The following is an 11403-nucleotide window of genomic DNA, read 5'->3' as shown; positions in this document are numbered from 1 at the left end:
TTTATTGGGCTGTTCTTCAGCACTCAGGGTCTTGCTGGTCTTGCTAAATGTCCCTCTTCCCTCAGGCAATTACCCAGATACCTCATTAGGTTGCTGCCCAAAATGAGGTCCTCACTCTGCCCTGCAATCACCAACATTGGCACAACAACTTTACAGCCATACATCTCCACCGTAATGTCACACACACCTGATGGAACTGTCCTCGAACCACCACAGCCAATCAGGACGACATCAGTGGGTTGCAGGGTGGGGGTCTGCAGCACTGCATGATGTAATAGTTGGGGCATCATATTGGTGCTGAGAGTGCAGGCCATAGAGCCACTGTCAAGCATGGCTTTAACAGACACTTTGCCACCCAGGGTCACATTTTCATAGAACAGCTCATCATGCTGTTTTAATCTGTGTGTGCTCTGAAGAATGGGTCTCCGGCCTAGCTGGCGCTCCTCACAAACAGTGTGTAATACAGATTCTAAATCATCAAAATCATCCTCTTTGGGGGCGATTTCAGGCCTAACACTTACCCCCTCCACATGTAGGCCATCTAGTTTCCCAGCTGCTGGGTGGCTGATTCAGGCCCCCTCACTCTGACAGACACGGCCCTGGGGCATTGAGCCCGTGTGTGGTCGCCAGCATGGCAGATGAAACACAGCTGATGGGCTCTACAGTGGTGATACGTAGAGTGTTCAGTGCCACCACAAATCACGCAAGGCACAATCTTGTGTGTTTGGGTCCGAGGGACCCTTGCATCATCCTTAGCAGGCAGCTTTGCTTGTCGAGGCTGTCCCTCCAGGACTTTCTCTAACAGGGCTATCACATGATCAAGACGATCAGTAGGTGGTTGTGCATTAAGGTTGGTAAGTGATGCTGAGGTAGAGGTAGGTGATGGTGTAATACACTTACTGCTGCCTGTCGCCCGCTGCTCATTAGGACTCACCTCCTGGTGCTGAAAACTCAAGGCACTGACTGCACTAAACTGAGTGGTGCACTTCCGGTCCTTGCCATGCTCCAGCAATTTCTCGTGCACATCAGCAACCGTCCACTGCTGCAGGGGCTTGCACTTGAAAATAAGAGACAGTTCTGAGTCTGGGCAGTGACGGATAAACATAGCAGTCAGCTCTTTTGTCAGATATGCAAAGGACTTATTTTGTCTCTTCAGACAGTCTTCTGTCACCTCCATGGCTCTGTTCAACCTGAGCCAGTAGTCAAATGGTGTTTCACCTGAGTTGGGTAGTGTTGCATAAAAGTCAGCTAAAGGCATGCTTGAACAGGCAGTGTCACTGAAGTGCTGCTTTAAGATCTTAAAAATGGGCTCTGGGCCCCTCTCAAGACACACAGATGGCTTACTACGTATGCCCACCTTGACTATCTCTCGTGCCCTCCCCAGCAGTTTACTCAGCACATCATCAGCTTGTTCAGCAACTGGTACCCCTCTTCTCTTAAAAAAAGTCATCATCATTTCCTCCCATTCCTGAACACTGCATGTATCACAGCCATCCCCTCTAAAACACACAGGTTCTTTAACATCAGACTTTACAATCACATTCAATAGTGAGGGTTCTGATAACACATTATTGGCAGACCCAACAACACTGTTTCCCACTCCAAAGCCCAACCGAGATTCAAGACAAGAGGCAATGCTTTCCCCAATAGAAAACCCAATTTGCGTTGCAATCTCTGCATAAAGGTTTTCTTTTGTAGGACTGGTTTCTGATCCAGCATTTTGTAGATCATCACAGTTCACATCAATATGGCTTTCATTTAACTCAGTAAGGACAGGCTTAGGTGTGGATGAAACTGGAGCTGTCAGCAACCGTGATCTGCCTCTGCCAAATGACTGCAGATGGGTAAAACCAACTGCCCCCCTTCCCCTGCCAAAACTGGGAAAATCTGCCATGGCTCAGCAGTGAGTCTCTCTCCCCCTCTCTTTTTTTTTTTTTTTTAAACTCTCAAAAAAAGAAAGCACAGAATCCCACCCAATTGTCTCTAAAGAACGCAGAAAATGGCGGGACTAAGAAAAGCCAGTCTCCCGCGACTTTTCCACTCTCCAGGAAGTAGACAGCACCGTTGCGGTCGCAGGAATGCAGGAGCTGGGGTCACGGCACCAGTGTAACCGGTTTCTGCTTCATCCTGCTGCAACAGTTCGGCCCAAACAGACTCCTCGACTCTGCGTTGTGTTGTGTTTTAAGAAAACAAGGAGTCTCTGATCGATGCCACTTTATTTCCTCTCGTATGGCTACGGCAGACTGGCAGCGATTACTGCAGCCAGCCTCCCCTAACCAGCCACACCGAGAGGGGGGGCGCTGTTTCCCCATTACACTGACATTTGTGGCAAGTGGAATAATACCACATAAACACTGTTACACACGCTATGGCCAAAAATGAAGAGAAAAAGATTAAGGGAACACTCACCTATAAAAATGAGTTTTCAGCAGTTACTTAAAACAAATAGCAGATTCAGCTGATCTGACTGACTGAGGAAGGCTGTTCCACAGTTTGCTCACAACAGCTTGAAAAGCATGGTCATCTCTGGTTTAAACTTATAGGGAGGGACCATTAGAAGATCTGATTAGATGATCAGAGAGGCTAGCTGTACTGAAAAGGTCTTAGAAGCTCTGCTATATGAGCACGGTACTCTCCTTGTAGAGCTTTATATGTTAATAAGTAGAAGCCAGTGGAGAGATGCAAAGATAGGTGTGTAATATGTGACCGCTGGTTAGTTTTTGTTAGCAGCCTTGCTGCTGCATTCTTGACTGATTAGAAATGAGCTATGGAGGACTGAGAGTCACGTGTGAAAAGTGAATTGCAATAATTGATGTGGGAGAAAATTAAAGTGAGTATTTTACTTTATATTGTAATAATACAAAGAGAACCCAACAATCAGATGACCCCTGTGAGGAAGCACTTTGTGAGGGTGGGAAGAAAAATGTATTTTTATCAGGAAGGGCTTTCTGGTAGGTTTAGAAAAAAAAACTGCAGAGAGGTATCTAAGACTGTGATTCTTCATCATGGTCTCAACTCTGTATAGTAACATTTTGGGGGGGTTAATAAATTTGGCCGGATTTCTCAAAATGAAAAAGTGGGCTGGATTAAAACCGGCACCATGGTCCTGAACAGTTTCATTTTACTGTAACAAAACTTTATTAAGAAATAAAGTTTTTAAAGTTCACGATTGTGAATGCATTGATTTAAACAATAGCAAACAGCACCTTCAAACTATCACACATATTCAAAACATCCAAATGAAAAATGTGCTGCTATTAAGACTTCCCATGTCCATCCAAGTCCTGATTATTTTCTCCTAGCACATGCTCTTAAATCTCTGTGACGCCTCCTCCATACAACAAAAACTGCACAAGAGACATAAACATTCTTTTATCAATGTTAAATATTGGCACAAAAAGCACTGAACTGTGTGTTGGAAATGTGAACAAATCAAATTATGCAACTGTTTTAAATATATCCCTCCCTAAAGCAAAAGAATTAAATATAGCTTCACCACTTTTCTAAATAAACATATTTCTAAAGGTGCTATTGACATGAAGCTCTCACCAGATGGGCTCAAATTGTGGTCATAAATATTTTGTACTTGTAAAACAGAATGCGTAAAAGATTTGTGTGTGTAAAAAGACTGGATGGTTAAATTTGTAATTGACATGACATTGACAATCAGCTGAATGGAAGAAAAATCAGGTCAAAATTCATACTTGTAAGTTGAAACTTGAGTGCAGAGTTTCACACGTATTTTTTTGCTTTATATCTGTAACCAGACCTTAACAACAAGAATTTGCAAGTTGTGTAAATATTTTAACACACACAAATCTTTTTTACACACACACAAATTCTTATCTACAGACTAAGAATTTGTGTGTAAGATACGCATTCTGATTTACAAGTACAAAATATTTATGACCACAACATTTGAGCCCATATGTCAGCAACAACCAGTGATGGATGGAGTTACACAGCAGGTAAAAATAAGAAAAAAGGATGCATGCTGCAGCACCCCCAAAATGAATCAAAGCGCCCCCAAAGATTTCTTACTTTTTCGACAATATTTGATGTTTGTGTGACACACTACTAAAAATATAAAAACCATACAGTACTTGGTTGAGACATAACCGTTTAACAACAAAAGTATAGATATCCCCCCCTCCCCAAATAGTTTGTTCCAGCTCGGCTCTCCCCTACTGTGGCTCCAGCACCGTTGCTGCCAGAGCGATGGTAGCTGAGACGCAGCGGAGCGGAGGTGTAAGTGTCTGGCTTAAAACAGGACATATTAGCTGCATTTAACCTTCAGTTATTCTTTATATAGTTAGGTAGGAGTCAGAACATGTTTCTTTTTAGCAGAAAAACATCACACCCAGGTATCCTGCAGTGTTGAAAACGTGTGTCCCCGACTATGTTTGCTACTCTACAATCCGTCCTACTCTGTAGTAAAATCAGCGACATCTGACCGTCCTGTTGCTCCCATTGAAATTTATACATCATATTTAAAATCTAAAACTAAAAATTGTCCATAGCCTGCTGTTGGAAATAGAATGAGAGAAGCTGGTTATTTTGTCATATGTGCATGTGCCGATGTTAAACCCAAGGTACTAACTAGTTAACCGACTGGATGCCCCACAACTCCTGTTGTGCGTGTGTGCGTGTGTGTGTGTGTGTGTGTGTAGAGAGACAGCCAGGTTCACAAAGGATATAAGGAAGTTTTTTTTGAAAAAAAAGGAGCCACATTCAGGTAAAAGTGCAAGATCAAAAGATCCGCCAATCAAAAATAATATTGCATCAGTGTTTCAATATTTATATCTTTTATTAGATGTACATGTGGTTTGGTTATTTGCCTTTTGATTGAAAGTACACAGAGAGGTCTTTTTTATTAGTATCTTAATAGTATTTTTTTTTTCATATTAATGTAATTTTTTCATCTAATTGAATACAATCTATTTGTGCATGATTGTCAGTCCAAAGAGGGAGAGAGGAAAGAGGGGAATGTGAGGAGAAAGTACAAGGTCAGGAAGAACCAGGTAAGAAGACAGACAGGGATACCTGGCTGAGAAGGACCATGGGTCAAAGCAGACTCCAGCACCTGGCTGTGATGTCAGTTGAGAAAGAGATGCTTGAGAGAGTTGACCACCAAAACGTGACAGGCAGATTTGCCAACCTCAAGGTGAGGCAACATTGGTTAAAATAAAAGAAAAAAAAAACTGCAGAGCCATAGTACAGAGTGGGCCATTTATATGGATACACCGTAATGATATGGGAATAGTTGGTGATATTAAAGTCCTGTTTGTGGCACATTAGTATATGTGAGGGGGCAAAATCCTCAAGATGGGTGGTGACCATGGTGGCCATTTAGAAGTCGGCCATCTTGGGTACAACTTTTGTTTTTTCAATAGGAAGAGGGCCATGTGACACATCAAGCTTATTGGTAATGTCACAAGAAAAACAATGGTATGCTTGGTTTCAATGTAACTTTATTCTTTCATATGGCATCTCCGAAAACATTAGAGCACTTATGCAAATATGTGATGTCTTGATAAATCGAGCAGGTATTTGAAGTTTACACAGCTACATTCTCACATGAAAATATCTTAAAGGTTTATTTTGTGACCCAGAAAGATTAATATTTCAAACTCCGCCACTCTGTGTTCCTCCGCCACTGCCTCGTTTGAGTTTTGGACGAAATGGATTCTGGGATATTGCATTTCGTCATTTCGAGCTGATTGGAGACCAAAACAGCCAATCAGATATTTTTGCATCCAAGTCTGTGATTGGCTGGTTTTGTGGCACAAATATGACGGTGTGCAGAAAGAGCTGAGCGCGCCCGGGCAGAAATGCTGAGAGCGCAAGCAACACATTGCTAGCGAGCGCAAATGCACAAACTGAGCGAGAGGGGCTGCTATTGTGTGTGTGTGGATAATAGCAAACACTGAAATACATTTTTTTTGCATGCAGCAATGAATTTTGCTCACTCAAATTTAGCTTTTCTTCGCTTAAAATGCAACACTTGCACCTGCAAAAAATTTGTTTTTGCACTCAGAATAGTGGCACAAAAATAACGCCACAAAATAAACTTTTAACATATTTTCAGGCGAGAAAGTAGCTGTGTAAACTTCAAATATCTGTTCAGTTTATCAAGATATCACATATTTATAGAAGTGCTCTGACGTTTTCGGAGACATCTGTTACCCAACAGCTAACTCCCAGCACATAGTTTTCGCTACTGAGGTTAAAAATGATATATAAGTCACTTAGCCAAACAATAAAATTTTTAAGTTATCTATTTCCAGTGCTTTATTTGTTCCTGAGTAAATCAGTTCAGCTGAGATTAAAGTCATCGTTTTCACAGCTGAATAAACGTCAAACAGAAAACTGATTAAACAAAAGTGTGAGATGGTCGAGAATTTACTCCAGTGTCGTGTTATATTTTAGCAAGCGAGGAGCAGACGGCTGAGTTTATTAAACTCCATCGAGACAGCTGGTGACACAAATCTGAAGGCTAGACCGTCCCATTTCACAGCCTTGCACTTCCGGCCTTCTCAGTCTTCGGAGGACATGGCCCACGTAGACCGCAAAGGCCAGGTCCTCTGGGTTTTGGAACATAGTGAGAATCTTTTTCCACATCTCCTATTTTTCTCAAAACGACAGTAAAAAAATTACATTACTTTGACATTTTTTAAATCGTACAAAAACAGTTTGCTATGATTGGCAGCTTGCAATTTACTACAAGTTGCATTTCCTGAAAAAATGTGTTGCAGGGCTGGTTTTGATCTTTACAGCTCAGTTACAGCACGGCCAAATGTTCTGTGGCACAGACGTGACGCTCAGGTCAGTACACATGAAGGAAACACAGATACTGTATGTGATTCATACTAAAACACATCAGGGGTGTCTCATTGTTGAATCGGCTGACCTGCATTCATTACCATTGAAACCCACTGCAGGTAACTGTCTACAAAAAACAATAAATACATTCAGTATTTTCTGTTTGGGAGAACCTAAATGATCTGTTTTGATTTAAAAAAGTATAAAACTGTATCATTATGAAAGATCTAATTTTGCTGGTTCTTATATAGTGAGACACATTCACCCATTTCCACACCCAAGTGTTTTCTGTGTGGAGCAGCTTGATGTTTGTATCTTTCTCAAAGACTTCAGAGTGCAGCCTGGAACACTCAGGGATCAAACCACAACCGGCTCAACCTCTGAGCCACAGTTAGCCTGCAAACATTCAACAGGACACACAGAGTAGAAAAGTCAGGAAGTGTTGTTTAATATAATATTGAAATACAGAGCTGAGGTTCAACAGGATGACTGGTGATGTTAGGATGTTAAGTTTTCTCATTCGTCATCATGTTGATCAGATTTAATCTTAAGTATACATGATAGGAATTAAGCATGATTAACTATTATCAAAGGAAACAAAAGTATAAACTTAAACTTTGTCTATTTATATCATCTGAGTCGCTGTTCTGCTGTCAAGTGTGATGATGATGATGTCCAGCATGACAGTGATTATCTGTATTTCATCATGTTTGGTGTCAGCACTGAGAGTTTCGAGCACCAGCTGAAGACTCAGTTTAGAGTTTAGCAGACAGTCTAGTCCTGATCATCGGGAGGCTGGAAGGAATTCTGACTCTGTGGCTTTTGTTTTCTGCAGAACGATAAACCAGCAGCAACAGCCACACCTGCAACTATCAGGCCAACTATCACTCCAATAGATCCAGTTCCACCCGGTCCTGATCGATCTGCAGGTGAGAAACAGGCGTGAGGTGTCATGTCTGGGCCAAAAAAACAGAGATACTGTATGTAATTCATACTAAAACACACCAGGACCGACCAACATGTTGGTCCTGGTGTGGGAAAAGGGGAAAAAGGGCAGTGCTTATGTACAATCTTTGGTTTGTATTTGTTTCCTCCAGAAAGCTAGGAATAAGTGAGTGTTATTCCCGGCCACTATACAGTGATTACTATTATAATATCTGTTCCACTGTGAAGCACTTACAATGTTTATTCTTGCACATATGTTACACTTTAAAGGAGCTAATTTCATCACTGCATTTCCCGTGTGCCCCCCGACCACTGTTAGGTGATCAAAATAGGAAAGTTTAAATGAAGTGTAACATATTCACTTTCCAGCATGTTTTCAGTGAGATATAGATTCTCTGCTGTAAATGATTTACAGAAAAATCAGAGTTACTCACTCACCTGGAGGAATTCTCAGATTGATGGTGATGTTTTTCCATGAACGTGTTTCTGCTATTTTAACACGACTCTTGTATGTTCCAGAGTCAGCAGTGGTCACTTTCTCCACAATCAAAGACGCGTCTCCATCCTTCATCCCTCTGTCCCCCAGATCCACTCTGTTCTTATATGATGGATGCTGGTTGTTTGGGAAAAAATGCCCATCCTGGTACAAAAAGACATTTTTCGGTTCCAGGTCTGCTCTGCTCCAAACTACAGCTGAGATCTTATTTGTAACTTGACATGGAAGCGTGACGTCCTGCCCAGACTCGGATGTGATGTTCATCTGGTCTGAAAGAGGAAACAACACAGAGCAGAGAGGTCAAAGGTCAACATGCAATTATAAGCAGAATTATTTACTTTAAATATTTGTTTATGTCTTTTAACATTTGGATGGATTTAATGAATGTTATGGTCTTAATGCCCAGCAGAGGCCTGTACTATAAAGCAGCATTTGGGTTCAGGGTTTTCTGTGCTAGGAAGTTGGTTCACGTCTTATAACAATGCATTGCCATGGTAACTTATGCTAACGTAACTTATGCTGTGAACCTGCTCCAGATCAGATTAAATCCAGATTAGAGATCATGATGTATAAAAAAAAATATCTGGTTGAAAACAAGATACCTGCACTTCACTTGTGGAGCTTATGTTAAATTTGTACATATATAAGTTTAAATTCTGTTTTTGTATTTAGTCTTAAACAGCACAGAATCTGCATTCAATCAATATTTTTTCATTACCTGACTGATTATCCTGATTTTTCCATTATCAGAGTAAATAGATGGGACAGACATGCCCTGTTGTTGATATCACTTCCCAGAACAAGACGAAGGTCATGAGGAGGAATTTTAGCCTCATGCTAAACATGCAAAGTGTCAGAAACTACAAGATGTTAGCTTCCACAGAACAACAACATGTGCTGATAATAAGTGAACATAATGTGTGAGAGAAAGCAGCCTCTCATTATAAGACACTGTGAGTCTCTGCATGCTGCCTTTATGGAGCTACAGCTGTTTGTATACACTGAACAAAAAGCTTTGTAGCTGTATACTGACTCCTGACACTACAACACATCACACTGACACACACATTACACTTCTTTGTCTCTGCCACAGCTGGATTACAGATGTTAACTCCACACAAACTCCACCCAGCCTTGTGTCTCCTCCACACACAGACAGTCTACTTTACTCCTCGTTTTCATTATGTTAGTTTCTAACAGTAAATCTCACCTGCAGAGACGAACACGAAGACGCTGAAAAACAGCAAAGTTGAGCCGAGTGAGACACTGACAGCAGACATTTCTTAACTCCACCCTTCAGAGTCAGAGAGAGAGAGACGTTAGGCTGGCTGGAGCCCTCGAATGGCTGCGCACCGCTGGTCTGAAAGGCTCTTAACATATAAACCGTACGTACTAATTTACTTACTCGGGTTTCATATGTGATAGTTTGTGCGCAGCAGCTGTTTGTATGCAGGACTTAGTTTTAGGGCTGAAAATGAATCTGAATAAATCCTGTTTTTCCCTCTCAAAGACTCACAAAATACTGGCATACCTGTTAGAAAGAAACATCCATATTTAGGAGTAAATGTTTGAGAAATTAAAATTTAAAAAAATCTGCCAACATTTTCAAATTTTGTCCCTGAAACCGAAAAAAAGGTAAGTGTGGTTGATGAGAGAGATCTGTCCTTAAATGGACTTTGGTGAGGCTGATCTGTTTGTTCTGTTACTGACAGTTAAAGTCTGATATACTTTGATTTGATACGATATAGAAAAATTAACAAAAGAAATGATTTGAAAGTCTTATAAGTCAAAACATGATGGTGGACTAAAGGTTTTACGTCTTTCAGTATTACAAAATTACTGTTATTTAAAAAAACAACACACTTTTAATCTGATTGGTTGAGCTAAATTATGGCATAAATGTGATGATGAATTAAAGAGAGTTTGCTTTTCTGATTAAGATGTCTAATGAGAATTAGCAGATTTGTATCATAAACCATGAGGAGACACGTGAGGAGAAACTCTCATTATCTTTATTTGGACCTTTGTTCTGCTGTGGAGGAGATCATCCAGCGACGTCGGGTCATCACGTCGAGGTTTCTTTCTCCATGTGTTCCACCACAGAGAGGAGCTGAAAACACCTGCAGTCAGCAGAGGCATGTTACTCTTGCTTCCCTCTGCCAGTGTCTCGGTGGCTCAGGGATGTGTGGAGCAGGTGAGATATGGCGTCGTCTGTGGAACGATTAGTCTGGTGTGCAAACTGAAGTGGGTCAATGGTGACAGGAAGTGAAGGAGTGACGTGATCTTTTACCAGTCTCTCTAAACACTTCATCACCATTAAAGTCAATGTTACTGGGCACTGTGGGAATCATTGCATCAAGCGGACTGTTACTTACAGGGACAATGATGGACTCTTTGAAGCACGTGGGAACCACTGCTCGGGCCAAGGAGAGGCTGAAGATCTCCCGGTGTTAGCTGGTCAAAGCAGGCTCTCAGGACCCGACCTGATTGCATCTGGTCCTGCTGCCGAAGCTTTCTACTGAAAGCTTTCCTGCTCTGTGATGGTAAAAGTGCTGCTGTCACTGGTGCACTCTGAGACACAGAACTGTGTCTGAGGTATACAGAGGGGTCTGACAGCCTGAATGAAGATGCTGTTATTCTTTGTGTTGGACTGCCATCTTGTGTTGCAGTTAAGAATTGTTTTTAATCTTTAAACACACCATTTTGTGCATGCTTACACAATTACAGTGATAAAAAGACTGGAGACAAGTAATATTAACTGTATTTATCTTGTACTGATGCTTTTTCAGAAACCACATCACATCTACTCCTCATGCACCGTCACATGGTACATAAAACTTTCTCTTGCACGTAAATATCTGGATGTTAACTGTGCCGTCTGACTTAGGATAATCACAGTAAAACAATCCAGTATTAATTGTGTGTAAATATTTATTAACAAGGGGAAGTTGAAGATGACACAGGGTGTAGGTGAGGAACTTTGCAGTATTTACTCCCTGCAGCATGAGTTAAATTAAGGAAAGCTTCACAGTTCAGGATCAGAGAGAAATATCTACACATCAGCTACACTACAGGTCAAAAGTTTTAGAAACATCCATTGATTTCCACTTATTAATTTGCAGATCAAGTCCAATGACTGG

General features: G+C 41.2%; 1 protein-coding gene across 3 annotated transcripts; it reads right to left on the bottom strand.

The window, feature by feature from the left end:
• Positions 1-7246: 7246 nt before the first annotated feature.
• LOC100701701 (coxsackievirus and adenovirus receptor homolog) lies at positions 7247-11032 on the bottom strand. Of its 3 annotated transcripts, XM_025904303.1 has the most exons (5): positions 10286-11032; positions 9669-9794; positions 9474-9557; positions 8206-8532; positions 7247-7745 (listed from the first exon to the last, which is right to left on the bottom strand). In XM_025904303.1, exons 3-5 carry the CDS (start codon positions 9541-9543, stop codon positions 7597-7599), a joined length of 546 nt encoding a protein of 181 aa, XP_025760088.1. In that variant the 5' UTR covers positions 9544-9557; positions 9669-9794; positions 10286-11032; the 3' UTR covers positions 7247-7596. The 3 variants fall into 3 exon arrangements, with proteins under 3 accessions (XP_025760088.1, XP_005465956.1, XP_005465957.1); XM_005465899.3 differs by lacking the exon at positions 9669-9794; XM_005465900.3 differs by lacking the exons at positions 9474-9557; positions 9669-9794; positions 10286-11032 and adding an exon at positions 8982-9374.
• Between the last annotated feature and the right edge of the window lie 371 nt (positions 11033-11403).

Source organism: Oreochromis niloticus, unplaced genomic scaffold (assembly GCF_001858045.2).
Source record: "Oreochromis niloticus isolate F11D_XX unplaced genomic scaffold, O_niloticus_UMD_NMBU tig00000734_pilon, whole genome shotgun sequence".
Taxonomy (NCBI): domain Eukaryota; kingdom Metazoa; phylum Chordata; class Actinopteri; order Cichliformes; family Cichlidae; genus Oreochromis; species Oreochromis niloticus.
Note: the sequence above shows the minus strand (reverse complement) of the source record. Positions and strands in the feature narration are given on the sequence as shown.